Source organism: Ursus arctos, unplaced genomic scaffold, assembly GCF_023065955.2.
Source record: "Ursus arctos isolate Adak ecotype North America unplaced genomic scaffold, UrsArc2.0 scaffold_3, whole genome shotgun sequence".
NCBI lineage: Eukaryota > Metazoa > Chordata > Mammalia > Carnivora > Ursidae > Ursus > Ursus arctos.
Window position 1 is genome coordinate 29,626,949 of NW_026622985.1, and position 23,976 is coordinate 29,650,924.

The 23,976-nt window shown below is 39.0% G+C and overlaps 2 protein-coding genes across 12 annotated transcripts in view; both read left to right on the top strand.

The window, feature by feature from the left end:
* DBF4 (DBF4 zinc finger) overlaps nt 1–2,635 on the top strand; it is a 29,188-nt gene extending 26,553 nt beyond the window's left edge. For both annotated transcript variants that reach the window (XM_026504997.4, XM_026505006.4), the window contains exon 12: nt 1,509–2,635. In XM_026504997.4, coding sequence (XP_026360782.1) covers nt 1,509–2,490 — 982 coding nt within the window. In that variant the 3' untranslated portion in view covers nt 2,491–2,635. The remainder of the gene's footprint in view (nt 1–1,508) is intronic.
* Nucleotides 2,636–10,965: 8,330 nt separating this feature from the next.
* ADAM22 (ADAM metallopeptidase domain 22) overlaps nt 10,966–23,976 on the top strand; it is a 214,877-nt gene continuing 201,866 nt past the window's right edge. For 3 of the 10 annotated variants that reach the window (XM_044386281.3, XM_048212828.2, XM_048212829.2), the window contains exons 1-2: nt 10,968–11,388; nt 11,851–12,011. In XM_044386281.3, the coding sequence (XP_044242216.3) occupies nt 11,304–11,388; nt 11,851–12,011 (246 nt within the window). In that variant the 5' untranslated portion in view covers nt 10,968–11,303. Of the gene's footprint in view, nt 11,389–11,850; nt 12,012–23,976 lie in introns of all 10 variants that reach the window. The other 7 variants (XM_057304214.1, XM_044386276.3, XM_026505041.4 and 4 more) reach the window with 5 other exon arrangements.

The following is a 23,976-nucleotide window of genomic DNA, read 5'->3' on the forward strand; positions in this document are numbered from 1 at the left end:
AAATAAATGGGTGTGGCTGTGTTCCAGTAAAACTTTAGATATGGTCCATGTGCTATATACAGTTTATCAACCTCTGGTGTAGGACCATAAAGTTTACCATTTACTTGGACTAAAAAACTAGAATTTTTATTTAATATTAAGGACTTTAAATAAACCTTCTTTCACTTAACCTCCATTAAGTCTTCTTTATACTTTCACTGAATACTTTTGTTTAAATTCTACTTGGCAATAATACTAGTAGTACTGACAGGACTTAAATGTGAATACAGTGCTGTTCATTGACAGTTTACTGCACATTGACTAAATGATCCTGGTTAGATTGTTCCCATAAATCCAAGATAAAAAAAAAATTCTTTGAAATGCTTAAATTGATGATAAACCACTAGGTTATTCAGTCCTTATATCTGTTTTTAGACTAATTTTAAGGCATAAAGACTAGAAAGTAGGATACCAAGGTACAGCTTCTGAAAATTAACTGGAAAGTCTTTTTACTGTATCTGTGTGGAACAGTTCCTAAACTTCTTATTTGTGTAACATTCAGAATGGTTGTTCATGACTGACTTAATAATATGATATTTGGAGAGGAGGCATATTTTCAACTATTAAAACTATATAGGCTACTGTAAGAATTTAGAATTCCCTAAAAATTTAATCTGCAACAAAATTCTGAACTAGTACTTAACATATAAGTTGGTTTTTTCTTAGTTACATTTTCTGCACAATTTTTATCTGTGTATAAGTCATCTAAACATCTCTAGACATTAAAGGAGAGAGAGGGCAGTGTTGGACTAGTATTTTCACATTTTTAATACTCCATTTGTTCAAGAGGAGTCTTAGGTGAAAGTATAAACAAAATAAATATAAAAGTGTCCATGCTGGTTTTGAAAGGGCAGACTGAATTCTATATTCCTATAGTGTTGTCTGTGACATGTATAACATAAAACATCAGTAGTCAGCTGGTAATATATAATTTAGGATTGTGTAATACAAACTAACATTGAAAGAATATTAAGAGACTCCATGAAGAAGAGGTTTCCAGGTCAAATACATGTGTGAAACTTAAGGATTACTATTTTGTCTAAATACTCATTTTCTACATTGTTAAGTAAAATGAGACAATATTAATTTTAATGAAAGTATAGAAGTTAGGGTATTTTTCAGAATAATGAAAACAAAGTTGGGAGCAAAACCAAATCCCTTTACTCTCCTCTCTCTTTGAGTTATATGGTTGAAGTAGTTTTAAACACATTTAAGATAGTGGTTACCTCTGGGAGGAAGGGGAAGATGATGGATGAGAATAGGGGGTATGCTAGAGTTTCCAGCTATATCTGTAAAGTTTTATTATGGAAAACATCTGAAGTATATTTGGCTAACTGTTAAGATTTCAGTATTTTTGTAGTATTTTCTAAGTTAAATTTAAGTTTCATAGTTTTAACAGATTATTAATTTGGCTTTAAGCTACTCAGGAATTTTTTGTAGCAATAATGTTTTCTTTTTGTTTTATAAAGAATAAAATACAGTATTGGATCACTTTCTCCTATTACTGCAAGTGTCCTGAAAAAGTCTGAACCAAAAGAAAAGCTAGAATTGCAACATATTTCTCAGAAAGACTTCAAGGAAAATAATGTACAGGTAATTGAGCAGCATTTCCTATATAAAGAAATCCAGGAACCTGAACAGAAGTTTCTGTTTATTTCAGAATGCATCCCCTGCCCTTCAAGTGAATTGAGAGGACTCGATGAGAAAGTAACTAGTAAATGTTCCATGTTAAATCCAGCTGAAGATGACATAAAACAAAATTTTACACATCTACCTCTGCATAAAAATAAACAGGAATGCATCCTTGATGTTTCTGAACATAAATTAATGGCAAATGAAAGTGACTTAGAAAGGGTAGATCAGTGTCAATGTAGGCTACAGACATCTGTACAAGTTTCTAGCGTCAGTATGGATAATACTGCATCTCAGCCAAAACAAAAATCAGATACTGTGCTTTTTCCAGCAAAAGATCTGAAGGAAAAGGACCTTTATTCAATATTTGGTCATGATTCTGGTCTATTAGCAACAAACAGTTCACAGGAGCACCTAACAATTCAGGCAAAGACTCCGTCCCCAAGTCCCCTTGAGGAACCCAATGAATGTGACTTCAACAATACGGATGGTTTACCTTCTGGTACGATCCATCGGAAAGTGAAAATATTATTAGGAAGAAATAAAAAAGAAAATCTGGAACCAAATGTGGAATTAGATAAGAAAAGAACTGAATTTCTTATTACACAAGAAGGAAACAGAATTTGTAGTTCCCCAGTACAATCTCTACTAGACTTGTTTCAGACTAGTGACGAGAAGTCAGAATTTTTGGGTTTCACAAGCTACACTGAAAACAGTGGTATATGTGATGTTTTAGATATTTGGGAAGAAGAAAATTCAAATAATTTGTTGTCAGTGTTTTTCTCTTCCCCTTCAACTTCTACATTTACTGGCTTTTAGACTTAAAAATAAATACCTTTCAGAAGTGATGAAGATCATATTGAAATTTTTATAAATATGTATGGAAATAGTTTTTTCTTTTTTGCCAACTTTGTTTATAGAACCAAGTGTAAATATTAATAAAGATGATGTTTGCATTTTTCTACAGGATTGGGTACTTATTATAGAAAAATTGTAAAGTAAACTTGTGGCTCGTTTTACATACTATGTTTTAGGAATTACTATGAATAATAATTGTTTTATGTCACTGAAAACTAAATTCAAGTGAAATTTTGGGAATATCAATATTTAGCATTATAAATTTAGATAGTCTAGTTCTTTCTAAAGTCTATTAAAATAGATTCCCATGATAACATGGGAATATTGCTTCTAAAAATCTAATTTTCATACTACAGGAAAAAACATTGATTTTTGTGTTTGGGTTCTGGAAATCATTAGTACTTGATATTTGACCTAGTTGGACCATGCCGGGGTGTTGGCACTGAGGAGTTAGGTTATTTGCAGGGGTAGATAGAAGCCATGAAGGGAAAAACTTAACCAGATTACTATATGGAATAAACCAATTTTTCCACTCTTCTTAATTATTTACCTTTAGAAATAAAGTCTTCCAAAAATGACTCATTATCCGCTAATTTGGTGTCAGGAAATGAAAGGAGGAGGATGGCATTGAACTCTAAAAAAGTATTGAAACATGGAGGACTGCCTTTGATCAGGCACTTGGCAACAATAATTTAGAGAAGAGAATATTCAAATATAAGAAAAATTTCAGCTGTTATCTTTAGTTGGTAGAGGCATTTGCCTTTGTGTTCTTACAGGAGTGAGACATTTACAGCTAATGACATTTTTTCACAATGAAAGTTGGTGCCATTGAATATTCTATGAATATATTATCATTAAAAATTACTTTACCATTCTTAAATTTTTGAAACCCTATATGGCTCCCAATATATTAGTTCATATGTTCTGATGTGTGTATTTTGACTGGATAGTCTCAATGAGAAATACTAGCCTTTCAACAACTTTATCGTTCATACCAGTACTTTAAGTAGGGTCACTGAAATATTCTTTACAGTGTATCCATGCAAACCTTGTTTCCATTGTCAATTACTATAGCATTTTCTGTCACAAATGCATGTTTGTATATGTAAGTCTATGTCAGTTTTTACAGACAGCCTTCTAGAAATCTAGATGCAAGTTGGAAAATTATTTGTAGAAGGTATTTTTTCCCTTACTTTTCCAGATAATTGAAAGGTATTTAAACGTGCTCTGTGATCCTTGTACTTTAGAGTGACAGTTTCTTCAATTTGCAGTGGCACTGTTTGCCTTAGTTGTATTTAATACAGAGTAAAAGACTCAAACTGAACCCCTCCAATAGTTAAAAGTTGTTAAACTTCGTTTTCGCACTATTTTTGAAGTATTATTTTGAACACTGGACTTTAAAACACCCTCCCTCAAGATCTTCATAATAAGTATTTCACATTTTAAAAAATGCTTAAATTTCAGTTGGTGGTAGCAGGACCACCACATAGAATTTGTGTGGGTTGTGTTATGCAGATGGGCACCCAACCAAGCAGAGGGTGGTGGGGAGTAATTCAGCCTCCAGTACGCAGTAAGTACTGTGCCCTGGCAAATGAAGTTGCATCCAGGTAGAGGCAATGAATACTTTCTCTTAATTTTTACCAAGGCATATGGTCACCTGGTCATGGTGCCTTTTCGGTTGTGTTTACCTAAGCACTTAACTATGGTTTGGTTCCCGAATTTGTTCACCAAAGGGCACTTAATCGTTAATGCAGCAAGGCATCTTCAGAAGTAGGAAGCTTCAAATATCCTCAGCAGGGTAGATAGAAAACTTGGTTTGCTTGAAGGAAAGTGACAGGCTGTGCCAAAAGCATCTAGACAAATCCCAGCAAGAACATGATAAGGTTTCTTTGATAACAAGAGCACTAAAGTGGAAAGGTGTTAAGGAAAAAAACCCTAATTAACTTTCAGCTGTGAGCAACAGACAGTGTAGGATTGAAAGTTGGTGGCTTTTTTCCAGGAGTAGTTACCAACAGGGCTAAGTGAAGACAATGGTTTTGTGTTTTAAAATGAATATTTATTTTTCTAAGATAACAAGCAGTTGTAGCAAAGGTATATTTTACATGTCAATAGAATCTTTTAAATGGTTTTTGAAACCGGTGACTTCTTTGCATACGTAGGTTAGTATATTAAAATAATTTATGGAACCATATATAGATGTTACTAATTCTAACATTATAATTTGTAGAGAACCTTGATGCATGTCAAGACAAAATCTACCTACTTTTAAAAGGAATAGGAAACAGATGTTATGCTTAACACTTAAACCTAAAACCACTGAACGCAAATCCTTATTTCTGGAAATGTGAGATTGTAGGTTATCAGATAAAAATTTAGTTTTTTTTTTTTTTAAACAAGTGCTAGGACAGTTGTGTAGTTAATACTATTCTGCTATCTAAGGAATATTTTACAGTAATGTTGTATTTAAACATTACCAATTTCTATAAATGCAGTTTGATTAATGTGAGACCGAGCAAAGTTTTGTTTCACTTTTCAGTTTGGAATCATTCCAATGCTGTTTCATTAGTAGAGTGAAAAGGATGATAGGCCTCTCCCAAAGGAGATGGAAAGATTTTGTTTTTTTAATTTTTAAGTAGGCTCCATACCCAGCGTGGAGCCCAACATGGGGCTTGAACTATGACCCTGAGATCAAGACCTGAGCTGAGATCAAGAGTCAGATGCTTAACTAACTGATCCACCCAAGCATCCCAGAGATATCTGGAAAGATTTTTAAATCTTTTTTAAGATTTTATTTATTTGAGAGAGAGCACAAGCGGAGGGAGGGGGAAAGGGAGAAGCAGGCTTTCCACTGAGCAGGGAGCCCAATGTGGGGCTCAATCCCAGGACCCTGGGATCATGACCTGAGTGGAAGGCAGATGCTTAACTGACTGAGCCACGCAGGCGCCCTGGAAACTTTTTTAAGCATAATGTAAACTAAACCCTCACTGGGCTAGCTAGATCGTAAATCATGGGATTGCCAAATTAAAGGTCTAGAAGAATGGTGGTTACACAATAGGTTGCTCAAGAGGTACTAGATGAGGCCAAATTACCTTAGATATCAGCTGCTGTAGACTTGCTGATGTTGAAGTCTTTGCTATGACCAATAACGTAATGCATGAGCCATATGCTGTGATTACATTATTTGTCACGGAGAGTGGGGCAGGGTCTGAAGAGAAGGAATAGCATAGTATAAAGACAACTAGATCAAATGGAAGGGCACTCTAGCCTTTTAGCTGCATTAGTTGGAATGTTTAATGCTGTTACACAAAAAGTAGTATAGCATCCATGTTTTCATAAATTCCAAGATGCAGTATTATGCCCACCTACAGAACTATACAAACTAGTGATTTTGCCCAAGTCAGGTTAAAAATCAGGACTTAAACCCTTGCAAACAAGGGCCATTAATTAGCATTAATTTTGTAAGCAATATTAGAAGGAAGCAGCCTCCTTAAAATACCATGCCAAAAAAAAAAAAAAAAAAAAAAGGAAAAGTCTAGGAAGAATCCTGGGCAATTAAAAATGCAAAAAAAAATCTGACACAAAATGTGTTAGGCAAGAAAAACTCCAGTTTTGAACACTGGAAGAAGTGTGTGACCAAAACAATAAGACTTGAGTAGAAGGAACCAGATTAATACAGCCATATCTGTTAAAGGATGTCACAATTTCTTTTTGAAGAAAGTAGTGGAAATTATCAAAGCCCCTGTAAGTTTATTTCACTTGGTTGTGCTTAAATGTATAGAAAATTGCAGTTTATGTTACTGTACCCAATATTACCAGCTTGCCATCTGGTGCCTGGCTGGTCTTGGGGGATTGTGCCATGTCAGCGTTGGTCTCTGTTTCTGGCAGGTTAAACATTTGGCAACAGCAGAAACTTCAACTTCAGTGAATAGGAGCCCATGCCTATACATGATTTTTTCCTGCCACCATAATCCTTTTGCTTATGTACCCGTTGTGCCAGCACTGGGGTAGCATTAACATGTGATATGAAGATGCTTACACTTCATGCCCACACCCATATGCCATCTGCCTCTACCCCTTATATTCAATCTTCAGATCTTTTTCTTCCCAAGTCCCTTAACAGCCAGTCATGTCATTTCTCACTGCCCAGCAGTCCATATATATTCTAAACTTGGGCCGTTCTCTTTCCATACAAAGGCGATACCACTTGAAGTTCTGCCCATCAGGAAGATTCTCTTGTGACTGGCTTTCAGTGCCACCACTGAGTGGAGCTGTATGGCACCTACCATGTATTTTCAGCTTGTACCCACAGAAGCAACTAATCCCTTGATCGAAGTTTGAGTTTTTCCATCTGGTCCAAAGAGATGGCCCATACACCTGTAGGTGTGACCTGAGGGAGAGGAACTGACGCCATACAGTGGATGACATGGGCACCTGGGCTGCCTACTTATTCCTTGAGCTCTCTCCTCGAGCTCTCTGGTCGTGCTCTAGCTCAATCCCGGATGTACACTTCCATTTTACAATAGATTATTGGTGCACCTGCCCAATTTGATGACTTAATAGATCTAATGACAGAACCTCAGCTCATGACTGGTAGTTGTGACCACATGATGGTTTTTGCCCCACAGACAGGCGCTTCGTCTCTCATGTCATCATCTCATACAAAAATCCATTTTCATTTTTCCAAAAGTACATAATTCTCCACTGAAGATGGCATAGCTTTACTCTAAGCCTCCAGGGAAAGTTGTCATTTCCCTATTGGGGCTTTCCATAAACTCCAGTTTTCCTACCACTGATAACTCTCAAACCTTTGAACCTGCCTGGTTATATGACTGCAGAGCAATTTTTGGCTCATAGCTGGCAGCCTTTCGTGCCCTTGGGCAGAAGCAGTACTCCCATGTGGAATATACTCCTTCCAGAATCTGAAGAGGCTTTCCAAGCATTGTTTCCCTCATGTTTGGGAAGTTTAGGATGCAATCATTTGTCTTTTACTTTGGATGGGATGTTGTGGCATGCCCCTGACCACTGGAACTCTAAAAATGTTACTGATGTGACAGGTCCCTGAATCCTATTAGGGTACATGTTTCATGCCCTGGAGGACATGCACCTCACCAACGTTCCAATGTGCTAGCAACTTCTTATGTGGTATGATAAATATATCATCAATATAATGGATTAATGTGATGTTCTCAATGGCGTCCTTTTCCAATTATAACAGAGGACAAGTAAAATGTATACTGTAATCTTTTCCCTATGAATGCAATCTGTTCCTCATTTTTTTCTGACTGGATTGGAAAGTTATGCATCTGCCCAAACAATGGTTGCATATCACGTACCTGAGGTTATGTTCATTTGCAAAGAAAAGGAAATAACATCTGGCACTGCATCTGCAATGAGGCTACTACTTAGTGCAGTTTGTGGCAGTCTACTGTTATTCTTTATAACCCAGATGAATATCAGGATGGGAATCAACCATCTTTAGATATTTGTATTTAACAGGGGCACCAATTTCCTCCGTCACCACCACTACCATCTCCCCACGTTAAGATACTGTTTTTGATTTATTATTTGGCTGAGAGAATGAGGCAGTTTCAGACTCTCACTTGGTCTTTTCTTCTTTTAAATTTCTGTTTCTGTTTCTTTTCCTTTTTTGGCGGGGGTCTTGTTCACTATAATTCTTACCCTATAGGTCAGAGATACAATGTGGGTGATTTACTGAAGTACTAAGTATTTTCTAATAAAACATTCAGAGGCTAAGCAAATGACATTATTGACCCACTATGAGCCAAAGCTTGGCCAGGACTCCATTTATTACCTGGCTCCCACATGCCCCCATTATAATAGATGCTTTGGGTCCCAGGTATCACTGACTGTTCAGACCCTGCATCCAACAGTTATTTGGGTGTTCTTACCCTTTTCTCCAGTGCAGTTACCTAGGTAAATGGAGGTAAGTCCCTTTGGAGGAAGAGCTAAGGGAATAGTTACTATGTGTATTTAACATGTGATGTGGGGTCCTTCTCCTCGGAACATGACCTTTTCTTCAGTTGGTGGTTTCTGGGTTGAAAAACTGACTCAAGTCTGGAAATAGAAGATCATGATTCTTGATCGGAGCAAGTTCCCACAGCCTCCTGAGGCTGATTTATTTTAATGATACATGTTGAGAAATTACCTTGTTATTGTCCATCCATTTTGCTCCTAAAGGAACCATGTTCTATTAATCAACTCCACAGCTCTCAACATCAACTCCTTGACATTAGTCTTGGCAATCACCTTTTTGATTTGACACTAAAAATAAAAGCAACAAAAATAAAAATAAATGGGGCTATATCAAACTAAAAAGCTTCTGCACAGCAAAGGAAACTATCAACAAAATAAAAAGACAACCTACTGAATAGAAGGAATATTTACAAATCATATTTCCGATAAGGGGTTAATATCCAAAATATATAACTAACTCATACGAATCAATAGCAAAACAAACAATCCAATTAGAAAATAGACAAAGGATCTGAATAGAAAATTTTCCAGAGAACACACGCAATTTAGCTTTTTTTTTTTTTTTTTTTTTTAGCTCTGGGAATAAAACTTTAATACCGTAAAGCAGAAATTGGATATGCTCATTCTCACATTAAAACAAAAGTTTTCCTAATATTACAACCTATTTGTATTTGCATACTGTAGAACTAAAGAATCTGTGTGGCTATTTTATAGTCCTTTCTAATTAAAGGTACAAAACCAACAGAAACACCAAGAATATCATTCAGGGACCTCACAATCCTGAGATGATGAGCGAGCCAAAACTGAGAGTCCACCACTTAACCAACAGGGCCACCCAGGTGCCTCCAATCCCTTGGGTTTTAATTCTCTTTTACTGTAGCTACTAAAGTGTATCACTGAAATCTTTTAGCCCCTTTTCAGGCTATTATTGCATGTCATATATAAAATTCTTAAGTGTCTTAGTTATTTGAAAATTTGGGGAAATTTTTTTGAAATGACTATAAGATCAATGAGCTTTGGTTACCTAAATATGATAGAATGTTCTCTCAAAGGAGAAAAGAGTCCCTCTCTACTGTTTGCTTGTAAAACCATGTGTAAGTTGTATTTAATACTGAGTACCACACTTTAGCTGGGACACTGACATACTGGAGTGTATTTTCAAATCATGATGGAAACCTGAAACCATGTCACAAGAGGCAGAGGTAAAAAAAAAATTTTTTTTTCCACTGGGGAAGGAAAAAACATCTCCACAGAGCATCATGTGTAAGATTCTCCTGCATGCTTTACAGAACCAAAACACAGGTTCCACCAGGAACTCTGGAAAAAGACTCAGATCTGAAAGCAGGATATCCAGTCTACTCTATAACTAGCCATGGAACCTTAGGAAAAGTCCTTTAAATTCTCTAAGCCACATTTGTCCGATAGAACTGTCTGCAATGATGGAAATGTTCTATATTTTTGCTCTACAATACAGTAGCTGCTAGTCATAGGCAGTACAGAAATGTGTCTAGTGTGACTGAGGAACTGAATTTTACATTTTATTTATTTTAAATTAATTTAAATTTAAATAGCTACATGTAGCTAGTGGTTACAGTATTTGGAAGGTGCAGCTCTAGGCCTGAATTTCCTCCTCTCTGAAATGGGAATACTACTGCTTATCAAATTGCTGATCCAAAGTTCGAACGACATTATATGTGACCTCAGAAAAACTGCGTCATACTACATGAGTGTTAATAATAATTTATTACTGTCTCATCCTCAGTTTCTAACATTTGGAATTAGACAAAAATGGAATTAGCAGCCCGAGAAGGTAGAGTTCCTCAAGTCTGGTTTTCACAAACTGAGACAGGCAGAGATCAGAGAAAGGACAAAACATCCTGGACACTTGGGCTAAATCCAAGACAGCCTTCCAGTGTCTGCGTTGACCTTCTTGCTGTGCCCTCCTGACTCGCCTGGCTGAGTTAATGATCCTTCTCTAAGCATTACCAGGGCACTTTCACACTGTAATGTAAAAAAACGGTGTTTACTATATCTGAGAGCACGTGCCTCTTACACTCATGTGGTTCATGACTGTGTCCCCCTGCTTCGTCAGCCACCGGACACACAGTAGGTCCTCAATGAATAACTTACCCCGTACTCTTGAGGGTGTGATTCCCTTTTGATAATTTAAGTAATTACTGAATCTGTGGAAAACATTATTACGGTTCTTTGCGGACGCACAGAGTGAAGGAATACTGGCTCTCGCAGCGGCACAGTTGGAATATTTCGGTGCCCAGGAGGCCTGCCAGCGATGACCTCTCTTCTGCCCTTTCCCCCACTCCTGTCTTCCGTGGTCACGACGTCGCGACAGTCCGCACCTTGGTGCAGACCGGCGGGATGCGGAGCGAGAACTACATTTCCCAGCTGACTCTCCGGCGCGCGCCCCTGCCCGCGCGCGGGGGGCGAGTGCACCAGGCGCTCGCTCCCTGCCGAGCGCTCCTCGCCCGCCGGAGCCTTTGCCATGGGATGAGGTGGGAGGCGCTAGAAACCACTTAGCTACAGCCAACCGCCCAATGCAGCACTCGCTCGCTCCCCCCGCCAGCGGAAGCGCCCGCGGAGCACAATGCAGCACTGAGGCAGCGCCGCGGCGGAGGCTGCAGCGCCACGGCCGCCGCAGCACCGGCCGGGGCTGGGAGGGGGCGGCCGAAGCGAGCCGGGGGGCGCGGGCCGAAGGAGCCGGACCCGGCGGCCCGGGCATGCGGAGCTGAGCGTCTCGAACGAGGCGGGCTGACGGCAGCACCATGCAGGCGGCGGCGGCTGCGTCGGTGCCCTTCTTGCTGCTCTGCGCCCTGGGGACCTGCCCCCCGGCGCGCTGCGACCGGGCAGGTAAGTTCGCCACCCTCTGTGGCTTCGGGACGTACCATTTTCGGGGAGTCTTTGCAGCCCTCAAGCGCACTGGAAACGGGCATCCCCGTTTCCCGAGTGCGCGGGGAGATTTTTTATTTAGAAGGGTAGTGAGAAGTGAAGCAAAAATACATGTGTGGGGGCGCGCGGATGCATTAGAAGCCTTCGGTCAAATGCCTGTTTTTCCTCTTCTGAAGAGGAGGAATGCGGAGGATGGGAAAGGGGTGCCGTGCTTCTGGGCCCCGATCCTGGATGATCTCAGATGAGCTGGTCCAGGGCTCTCCGGCTGGTGTCTCTGCGTCCTTCTCAGATAGGGACCGGGAGGGAGGGGGCAGCGGGATTTTCATAGAGGAGACGTCCGACCGCAGAAGGCACAGGTGTGGGTCAGGGTCATTATTTTCTCCTTTTCTCCCCACTCCCTCTTCACCCTATTCCTGCCTGGAGGAGACGCCTCGTTGACGGAGCTGGAGAGGAGGAACGAAAACCGCTTCCTGGAGCGCCAGAGCATCGTGCCACTCCGGCTCCTCTACCGCTCCGGCGGCGAAGACGAAACTGGACACGACGCGCTCGACACGCGGGTGCGGGGCCACCCCGGCGGCAGGCAGGTGAGAGGCGCGGTCCGGGGGGTGGGCCTGGGCGCGGCCTGGCCCACCCTACCCCACGTTTGCTCTCCGTCGCCCCGGAGATGCAGTGTCTTTGGTGAAATGAGCGCAGTCCTAATGCGAGTCATGCATGGCGCTCCCTGTGCAAAAAAGAAGCGGGGGGGGGGGGGGCGGGGGGGAGACAAAACCCCTCAAAGATCCACAGGCCGAAGCTTTGCTAGAGAGGAGTTTGTGCGGGATGTCTTCTGCAGTGCTGTATCCTGAGCGAAGGGGCGGAGACCCTCTCACTTCTGTCAGGCAAAAGCCGTGCATAGGCAAGAAGGGATATAATATTTGGGCAGGATTTGCATCATCATTATTGTGGTGCTTGTTTTAATCCTCAGAAAGACTTTGTACGTGATTTAAACCAAGGTTGGTACTGTAGAACAAATGAAAAGACAAGCCTAGACATCCCTAACTAAACTCAAACTGTAAAAACAAGCCAAACTGCGGTGTTCTCAGGTCACACAGTTTGTGGACACCAGAGATGTACCCATTCGCCTTCACCTTTCAGGAAAGGCGTCTCCTCCCCCATTTCTTCATTGGTAGCAGTCCATTTCAGCCAGCCGTGTTGTTTATTGGGCATTTATAAACTATGTTTTTTAAACATCTAAGTTTACGATTTACCCGTGTTTATATCAATATCACACATCCACAGCTAATGCCTGAGAAGTATTTTGAACTTGTTAATTTAGGTAATGATTTTGGGGCTCTGTAAACAATTTCTGTGTTTATATACATAGACTTGGCAAACAGTTCATTCATCTGTAAGTACATATTAAGGTAGAACTTGTTCATGTGGTTGAAAATGTAAACTTCGCTGACCTCAAGGCAGGCTGAACATTTTCACATGTGCAAATAGATTTAATACTTTAAGATGCACGTTGATGCTGTGATAGTCTTAGTATTTGATCTATATGTGTGAAATATGTAAAAAGAGAAAAATGCCATTTAAATCTGTAAATTTGCAGCTGAAGGCTCTGTTGAAATTTTCATGTAAGAAATTAATTTAAAGGGCTACGGTAATATCCATCAGAGTTTGATTATTGCAGTAGAAATCTAATGTGCCAAGCTTTAATGAAGGATTCTATTATTTGAATTAACGTTTGATAAATACCTATTTTCCCCTTTCATTTTAACTTGTTTTCATAGTAAAACTGAAGAAGTAGGGGACACCGTCTTATTTTTTAGTAAATGAGAGTTATTTCTGTGGAGGAATATTCTTGCACACATTTGCAACTTTTGATTGAAAAACTTCAAACACACACAAAATAGACAGAATATTATAATGAACCCCCAGCTTCAACAATTAGCAACTCATAGTCAATTTTGTTTTATCTATCTCCTACCTATTTTCTTCCCTTCTCATATTATTTTGAAGCAAATCATACAATTTCATTCATAAAAAATTCACTCTGCACTTCTAAAAGGCTTCTTTCAAAAATGTAACCATTATACCTAATATATAAATATAAATTAAATAAATATGTTAAATATATGTAAACATATTTGAAAAATATATATAAATGTAAAACACATATATTTAAGTTTGTTTGATTCAGGACCCAGTGTCTATAGACTGCAATTAGTTAATTTTTTTGAGTCTCTTTAATGCATAGTTTCCCCATGTCCATTTCCTTGATTTTTTCTTTTCAATTTATTCATCGAAACTACTGGTGTTTCATCCTGTAGTTTATAGTCTGAATTTTTGCTGATAGAGCCAGTGCTTTAAAACAAATCACAAAGACTTTCTTGGAGAAGAAGGGCAACCAAAGAAAGTAGAAATGCAGAAAAAAACCCCGGAGAATTGGACCTGGAAACTCCAAGTCTCTGCCTCGTGCTGGTAGTGTCTTCAGGTACCCCCTGCCCTTCACTGTGTTGGTGAAAGACCACCACCTTTGGAAAACAGGCCAGTCTTCCTTGTTTTCCCTCCATTTATGGAGCACGACTTCAGCAGTTTTTGGATCATAGGCCTTTCCACTTGGGGTGGAAGATACCTTGGACACATGCAGTTTCTCCTTCTTACAATAATAAACCTCACAGTTGAGAAGAATGATTGGCTTTTGGTGAGGTATGCATGAACTGGTAGGATTTAGGTTGAACAGTGTGAATAGATTATTTATTCACATTAGGATTGAAAGTAACAATTTTAAATTTCTTCTTCTTTTTTTTTTTTTTTTAGATAGAGAGAGCATGCTCACATGCTGCAAGTGGGGGCGGGAGGGGCACAAGAGGAGGGAGACAGAATTCCAAGCAGGCTCCATGCCCCTGTGCGGAGCCCATGGCAGGCTCCATCTCACAACTCTGAGATCATGACCTGAGTTGAAGTCAAGAGTCCGACGCTTGTCCGAATGCTTTTCAGAGTAACCAAATGGGTCTAGTTGATTAGGGAAAGCTCTTTTTCACTAAGGAGTGACAGCTGGTAAATGCAGAAGAAATGGTAACATTAGAAAATCATCGTTTTGTGATTTGTAATGCATGTTAATTCAGGCCAGGGCTGTCAAAAGGAACTGGCCACACAGTGAATGGCTGAGGGGAAACAGCACATCTGTGTGCTGCTAAAGGAACTCCATACTGAATACTCTGGTCACAGGGGGAATCACATCACCGGCTAGCAGCCAGCTGCGGCGGCCATCACGCAACCCAGAGGACACTCTGAGTTTCAGTGATGGTAAAACCATATGGCACGTGCTTGCTGAAGAAATGCCATGTGAAACATACAATGGCACGCAAAATGTGTTCTAGACAAAATTTATTAACAGAAATCGATCAAGCTTTTAGGTGTGCCTTCTGATTTCTAGGAAATATAGGGAACAGAGGAGCAGGCTAAGTGACAGCATGAGGAAGTGATCAGACAAACATTGAGCAGGAAAATTAACAGATAAAGAAAAGGACTGTTTTAGATTTAACACAGCTAAGGGATATACAAACTGGGTAAAATGCAGACTCTGGACCTAAACCCTGATTTGGACAAACTAGCTTTGGGGAAATAGTTGTGTGACAATTAGAGTAATTTCAGTATGATCGAGGTATTAGATGCTGTGGGAACTTACAGGGAAAGAGAAAGATGATGAAAAGAAAACAAACTATTTACAACATTATGATCTTGTTCTAGTAAAAAAATGCATATGTGTATATGAAAATATGGAAATACATGTAATAAAAGACTAACATATAACAGTAAAAAAAAAGAGAGAGACTGATGTTTAACCGACTGAGCCACTCAGGCACTCCTCATCAGAGGAATTTTTACGAGCCTGGCACGTTGTAAGGTACACACGGTACATGTGGTTGGAAGTCTAGATCAGCTGGGAGGTTGCAGTTTACCATGCTCTTAAACTACAGTTAGAAATCCCCGACGACTAGGTCTTGAATCTGGTAGTTATAGTTGTGAAGACTTAGTTGCCATATGCCAAATTTTCCTGCAGTTAGGAAACTAAGGAGTTTTCCTGCATTTTTGCATTTTGGGTTTCATTGAGAGCTGGCATTGGACCTAAAAACTCAAGTTGATTATATATGGCCCTTATTAGTTCCCTGGTAATTAAATAGATAAAATTATGGCATCTTAGCTACCCGTAGATATTTTTAGTAATTTCCTTTCTTCTTCAGAAATAAAATTGGGATGCCTTTCTATCATTTCACAAAGCTTATATATTCATTTGCTGATTTGTGTGCTTAAAAGACATTTATTTACTTGGGCTCATACTGTATACCAATTTTTGTACAAGGCTCTGGGGATTTAGAGATAAAAGACACTGTTCAAGCCTTTAAGGAATTTACAGACAAGTGGGAAGATGTATGAATGGATAAGGAGTTATACTCTGCCCTTCTGTGTGATAATCTGGAGGTGATCACAGAAAGCTGTGGAAGCAGAGAAAACACAGTATTTAAACCAGGTGAGCAGTCAGGGGGCCTCTCATGGGGAGGTGCTGCCTTAGCTGTGTATTGATGGTGAGTGGGAATTGGCCAGATTAAAGGAAGGTGATGCGCATATCAAACCAAAGAGGCAGCAATTAGTGGGCAGGTGGGAATCAGGACACATGTTTGTTAAGTGCAAATAGTTAGAATTTAAGGTACAGATGAGCCAAAACAAGAAAGCAGAGTAGATGCCACAGTACCTTCATGATTTGTGGAGGATTTTGGACTTTGTCCTGAAGGTAATTGAAGGGCTTCCGTAAGGAGAGGTAACTGAGCAGATTCATAATATTGTGGGATGATCCTAATTGTTAGAAATGAATAATATTAGTTTTAAAGGGTAAGTGAAAGTGGTTGTTCACTTTAATTTATTGGTAAATGCTAATTCCCATACTCATTAAGCTTCATAAGAATTTAGTTACTAAGTATACTGAAAATACTGTATAAATGAGTTTATAACTACTTAGAACAATGCTGGGGATATTGTAAGCACTATATGAGTTTCAGTTAAATAACATTTACTCCCTCAGGCTGCTTGAGTACTATTTAGAAATTTTATGACATCACTTTAATGCAAAATGGTGCCCTAATTGCCCGAATTTAACACATTCCCAGAAGTAAGTTACAAATTGCTAAAATTTACATAACTAAGTAGAATCTAACAGTTCTAGAGGTGGAAGAGACCTTGTAGGTCATCTAACCCTATTCAGGAATTACTTCTCACCTGGTAAGATGAGCCATTGGCCTAGAGTAAGGAAACCAGCAATGTATTACTCAATGTTTCAGAAAGCTCACAAGAACTATGAAGGTATAAAACACCTTAATTTTACTCTTAATGTGTCCTCGTTTCAGTTTTCGATCACTAAATGGAAAAGAAGACTCATATTTTTGGAAGAAATTTTTCTTTTGGTTCTGGGAAAATGCTGACAATTTGGGGTGAAATAATAATTCTGTCGATAATAGTCCATATTATAAGAGATTTCTTTACTACATGGCCAGTTACTTGAATGCATACTTTATTTTTATCCTAAGTGGGATGATCAGCCCATAATGAAAGGTTTTTTTGCTGTAAAGTTCTAGAAATGATAGTCAAAGAAATCATATGTGATTGTGGGTAACCTTGGTATCCTCAAGGTTGTCTATCTATTCTGAAGTAATTTCAGTCCCATAAGATAGCACTCAGAACTAGAGTATTTAAATGATTCAGAGTCGTTCATTCTTCAAACTTGAAGTTATTTGTGCTGAAGGAATTGTGTGTTTGTGGATCAATGGATAAAACATTTTTAACTGGGAATCCATATGGCAAGATAGTACCTACTGAACCGTATTGATGGTTTGATACTGATAATCACTTAATTGCTGTTTTTAAGAAAAAGCACTGTAGTGGCTACTTTTTTTTTTTTTTTTGCTAGCCAAGCATGACATATTTACTGTAGCATCAGAGGTAGGTTATTTGGTGGTTTATTTTGTTGCGTGTTCACCTCATGTATTTTCAATTACTTGTTTTTCACCCATTGATTGTATTTCTCTACAAAGAGCGGAATTTCTTTTTGTCAGAAGTCTTTGCTGTCAGTGAAGAGATGGGCTACTTTTTTCTCTCTTTCCCTGGATCATGTTGTAGCTTCTCAAGTAGTCAGGTACCAAAAACATTGATCTATAATTTATCATAGTTTTGATAATCAGTAATACAAGCTGGTAGTAAGATGGCAAGTAGAAGTGCACTCCATTTTTGTGAATATATTTATACATATGCCTAAGCATGGATGAGCTGTACTTAAAATTGTGCTGTTTCACTTGGGAGCACTGAGTCAGCTTCACGGTAAATTGTCTGCAGTACTGCTTTGCTTCTCTGGCGGAAAAGGACTCCTAGGAATTATAGCTTTGGAAGTATTTTGCAAGGATAGCACAGACAATTTTTTTTTCTTAATGTGCATTTGTTAAACCTAAGTAACTCAATATTGATAAAGTTTTGCCACCAATCAAAACTTTGTTCTTCTGCTATAAATAGGAAGGAGACATTTTCCAGGATATTTTTATTCTCCTATCAACATGCTTCTCTTACAATTAAACAGATAAAAAAAATTGATATTCAGGATTGTGGAAGTTTTCTTTAGGTCTTGGTTTTACTGTGGGAGATCCCAATTTGTATATACATTTTTTGGGCATCTTTGGAGTTCTGCTTAATGATCTCACTGTGTATGAAAAGAACCCGTCTTTCATTGCTTCTTTACAGCTATACCTGGAAAACTATGAATGACTCTAAGAGCTTATGGGTTGATAAAAAACATTCTTAGTTTTATTTGCTTTCTCACATTTCAAAGAATGCCAGGTGTTCTATCATTTTTAATGACAGGGCCCTTCCTAAAAGTACATGGAGGCTGGCCTGCTTTCTTGTCATGGCTCATTGAGAGCAGGAATCTGTAAGGTCACTAGAACTCAGTAGCTCCAGTGCGGCTCAGATAAGGCCACATTTATCATTAATTTTCATGAATAAGTTCCAAAGGGAAAAAGAATGTTAATTAAAGGAAGGGGGAGAGCAGAAGAGGAAGGGACATAAGGAGTATGGTGAGGAGGAGGAAGGAGACAGAAAACAGGAAAGAGAGAAGTGCTTATAGATATGTTATAGTATATACTAAAATACTTAATATACAATAACTTATATGGTTATTTTTTATGTTCCCAGCAGTTTTCTTGGTACTTGGTACACATTAACTCACTGCAGTCCTACAAGAATCATGTGACCTGTAATACGTACCAGCTGTAAAACCACAAAGCTGGTAGGTAGCTGAGAAGGCGTTTGAACCCTGGCACTTTAACTCCACTGCACTGCCTGGGCTTAACCTCAGTGCTTAACTGGCCTGATGGTAGAAGGCCAGGAACATTTCTTTAGATGTCATTCAATGGCAATGAGGTCAAAGATTCCTAACATTTGTCCCATGGAATATATATTTCTTGCAGCTTGCAGGACACAGGAAGAATGTATCATATTTACTGACTTGAGAGTGAGAATGGACTACATAAAGATGTTTAACATTTAAAAGGTGAAAAACACCTCTTGAAGGGCCTGGGTTCTGTTTTGGAATTGGATGTGTATACTTATTGTTAAATCTTTCTTTGTAAATTGAAGATTTTAATATTCAGCCATCAGTACCAAAATTATGTATACTCTTTTGTGTTCGAAGTTTCATAAACCAGAAACATTAAATGCTAAATGGGGATCCATACTCCTTTTTTCAAAAGAAAAAGATACAGAATAGCTTTTGTGGTTTCCTAGAGCAAGTAGCTGTAGAGTCCCCAGTGCCAAAGCCCTAGGATGAAAGACATACATAATCAGTAATAACCAAAATGATAGATTCCGTGAACATCCAGTTGGATGTGTTTCCTTTGGTAATAAAAGCCCTAGAAAGCAAATATTGAGGGAAAGAATTGAAAAATAAGAATTAGTGTTTGTTGAATAGTTACCATGTACCTGGCACTGTGCTGAGTGATACACATGTATAATCTCATTTAGAGGTAGATATTATATCCATTTTATAATTGAGGCTGTTGAGGCTTAAGGAAGCTAATTGACCTGTCCGAGGTCATACATCTAGTAAGCCGTAGAGTTGGGAAAAGAATTCTCAAACAGAAAGTTAGAGATCCACCTAAAATAATCCTTTTGTAATAAATGCTCCTTATTTAACATGTAGTTAGTTACCCATTCATCTCTGTTTTGGAATCAACCTAACATTTCTTTGAGAAACTCTCAGTCCTGCTCAGGTTGCTAACTTCATTCGGGAGTGAATTGATGTCCTGTTTAGCACTTGTTTTGTGTTTTCATTTCTAGGAATGGGTATAATTTCTACTTCTACCTCAGATATTCTTTTAGCCACATAGAAATATTTGAATCTACATCTAAATGGCAGCAAAGACTATCTGTCCTCTGGGTACTTGTTGGAGTTTTATCCGCCAGAAACTCACTTACGAGAAACTATTTATGGGGGGAAAAAAAAGAGAAACAATTTATGGGGAATTATCATCTATTCCTCCATCGAGTGCTGGCCTCACCTACTGAGATTCTGGGGTGGGGGTATTTTTAAAAAATCTCCCCGGTGCATTTCCTATTTGCATGCAGGGTTGAGGAGCTCTGTGTAGCCTTCAGATTTAAGATATACATATTTTTTAATGTCTTAAATCTTTTTTGATTTAAGTTAGTCACAAGAGTTTTATATCTGAATTGGTATTAGTTTTCTCATTTGCATCCCTGACCTCTTTAATAATTCACCAGACTTTTTCTAAAGGATATTTTGAAGGACGTTGTAAGAAATATTCCTGAGAAACCAGTTACAGGATTAATTGAAATCTTGGAGAACATTATGGATGGTGCCTAATCAGGACCAAAAGGAGAGAGTTGTCATGTAATTGTTTCCTTCCTTAAGTTGGATGCCAGACGTTTAGAGGCAAATTGTGCCCTCCTCCAAGGCAAAGTCACAACATGAGTTTTCCTGGCAGCTTCATCCTAGCTCATCAACCAACTCCTCCTCATCCCCACTTCAGCTCAAGGGTCCTCTGAAATATCCCTTGACTTGTGATCATTTATCAATACGGAAAGTCATATCTGTACACATCTTCATTATGCGTGCTCTCCTTCAATTAAATACTCAGGCATAGAAAAAGTAACCTTACGTTTCCTCCGTCCACTTCTCTGAAGTATTCCCACCTACCCTCCTTATCACAGCCTGTTACGCTGTGGTCTTCCTAGCACTTGCCAGCACATGCCATCCTTTTTTTTTTTTTTTTTTTAAAGATTTTATTTATTTGGGGGGGACATGAGTGAGTGTCAGCGGGAAGGGGCAGGGGGAAGGGAGGAAGAATCTGAAGCAGACTCTGCACTGAGCTAGGAGCCCCACGCTGGCCGACCCCACGACCATGAGATCATGACCTGTGCTGAAATCAAGAGTCAGATCGTCTCTTAACCAACTGAGCCACCCAGGCGCCCTTGACAACATTCTCTTTAACGTTTGACTTACTGTCTTTCTTCCAATGTGCCATCATTAGGATATAAAACTACGAGAATAGTAAGAAGAGTGATCTTATCTGTTTGTCTCCACACATCTCCACCGTGTAGTACAGTGCCTGGCCCAGAGTATGTACTTAATAAATATTTCTTGGAGTGATGAATTTTCCTTTCTCCCCAGTTTCCTCATCTGCTTAAAATTTGTATTTTATCCTGTAAGTGTCCATATAAACATCCCGGAGTCCTCTTCGGAACTGAGTTAAAAGAATGAATGCGTGCATAAATTTTAGTCTTCAAATATTGAATTTATGGACCCTTTTGATAATTATAATTATTTTACACATGATTACAATAGAGTTCCATGTACTGTATTTCTATTTTTTGCTTACTTTTTCAATGTGCTGTATTTTTAAAAATATAAATACTTCAGATTATGAAAAGATGATTTTAGACTTCTAGTGGTCCTTTATTTCTGATTTCATCATTTGATTTGCTTTTAAGATCAAAATCTGTTTTGTTTTTCCTAGAACAGACTATTATATGTAATTCAATTTCGAAAATAAAAAAATGCCATACTGCGACCCAGAAATATCAGCAGTTATAACTGGGAAGGAAAGGAGTAAACAACTTAATCCACCCCCTGACCCCCACCCTCGGCAATCTGTTTGTTTATATTGAAGAGATTTTTCAGAATCATATGCATGTATCAGCAAGGGTAAATCAACATTTTTCTCCTTTTTAAAAATCAATTTTGTACCAGGAGATTTTAGCACTGAGCGATGGTTGCCCTTTTGCTTCTTCTTCTTCTTCTCTTTTTTTTTTTGTCCCAAGTAAAGAATATTAGATAACCGTTTGAAGATGAGAAATCAATGAGACTTTCCTGAAGATGGGTCTCAAGGGCTCACATTTTGCAAGAGGCTTTAAAATTTTCTACCCAAGGCAGGAGAACTCCTGGTTGACAGTTTTCTTAGACCACTTATTCTACTTGGCACTGACTCATGTCTATAGCCTTTACCTCTAGTTGATCAATTGCTGTTCTTATTTTTATTTTTTTCGGTTTGTCTTTTAAATAGGTTAGGTTGGGAGAAATTGCCTTCATTTCCCACTAGTGAGGTCAGGAGGTTGGAGTCAGACTGGTACTCCTGGTCACAGCTCAAGATTTTCTTTAAGTGGTTTCTCTTTCTTTGAACCTACGTAGCAAGATGCTGCAGATGCAGCCGACACTTCACAAAACTGGGTTCTGTAGGTTTTTGTGAATTCACTAGTGGATTTTTAATGCCTGTCAAGGGTCTGGCCAGAACCCAGCTGTGGACCCTCATGGGCATAATGAGCTGTCAAGGTTATGCATGGTCATTTTAGTCTAAAGTCGGCTGGAAGAGCAGTTGGCTGAAGAGTGAGCTAAGGTCATCCGAACGTGGGCAGGAGCAGGGTGTGGGTAGAAGTGTGGTGGAAGGTAAGGCTCATGGAGATCACAAAGCAGATTTAGAGAAGATACTGGGTGTACCGTGCCAGGTGCAGTATCCTCCCCGCTCAACTAGAGCTCCCTGAAACTGTCTGAGGCACAATCTAAGTTTTAAATCTCACACACCCAGGTTTTAGTGATTGGCTCCACTCTTGATTTAGATCTTGTGTTTTTTGAAACAAACAAACAAAAAATAGATCTTGTGTTTTTAAGGAAACCTGGTGTTTTTTAGCCTGACATGGTCGGATGGCACCTGTGATTTAATCCACCTATGAGTTTTGTCTGTTTCAGAGGGAAGAACCATTTCTTTTCTTCTTCTCCCCTCACTCCTCTTCTTCCTTTTCTTCTTCTTCATATGCTTATTCTTGTTTATTCCTTCTTCTTCTTCCTCCTCTTCCTCCATCTTACTCTTTGTTGGTCATTTTTAAATGTCGCAGGCTAGTGGGAGAGGACTTCACAGGGCCCACTCTTTGCCCCATTATGTAGTTCCGACTGTAGACACTGCCTCTCCTGGGTCAGGAGATGAGGCTTACTTAAAGATTAATTGCTTTTCGTGCTCTGAAAAATCACACTTGGTTTCTACAAATGAGCAGCAGGCTCATTTTGAATGCCATGTTGTATGCATTAAATAAAGGTATGTTAATGGTTGAGAAGTTCTGTTAAGTAAGAATTGGGAAAATTTGTTTTATTTTGATGGATAACTTGGTATTGTAATCGAACTAACATGAGCTCACTCCTTGTTGTAGACAGGAACTATAGTTACAGATAGGAACTATACCAGGTAGAGTTGTTACACAAAGGAAAGTTTACTTGCAGCAGGTAAGGAGGTCACAGGGAATAACTTCCAAAGCCATGAAACCCCTGCACAAGGGTGAATGAGTTCCTTTTGTTTAGGGCTAGTGTAAATATACAGAAAGGGGGGTTTTGTTCTCATTTGTGGAGGCAGGCATAAGGTCTCGTGTGCACCCCAAGGAAACATGCCTGTATATATGTTGGGTGTTATGTTAGTGGGGTTTGTGCTCCTTTTTGGGCAGAGATTTTAGCATTATAATGAGATAAGCGTAACTGTCACTCCATGGTCCATGTGCACAGATATGAGCCAGTGACTGAGCTCAAACTCATCTGGTTGGTTTGGGCCGGCTGGAGCTCTTAGGGCAGTCGTTACTGCTTGAGATAATAGTTTCAGTTTCCATCATGGGATATTTTGCCTGTCGAGTCTTTTGCCTAAGTTAAAAGATAAGCTGGAAAGAACTTAAGGAAAATGTGCGACAAAGGTCAGTAGACCCATGCAGTAAAGGTCAGGTCTTGAGGTCAATCTTGTGCAGTCATGCTGGGGACAGTATTAGTCTCTGTTTACCATAAATAGTGGGTTATTTTCATGGTCAGTTAACATTATATGTAGTTAGCAGTACTTTCCTGTGCTTTCCAAGAAAACTTTAGGTAAATGTTTAATAAGAAGAATGGGAGTTTGTTTTCTACAGATGCATTTACAAATTTACCTTAATGTTAAATAGCTAAGTCATCATTTCTTAGGAAGATTTTTACTGACTTTGATA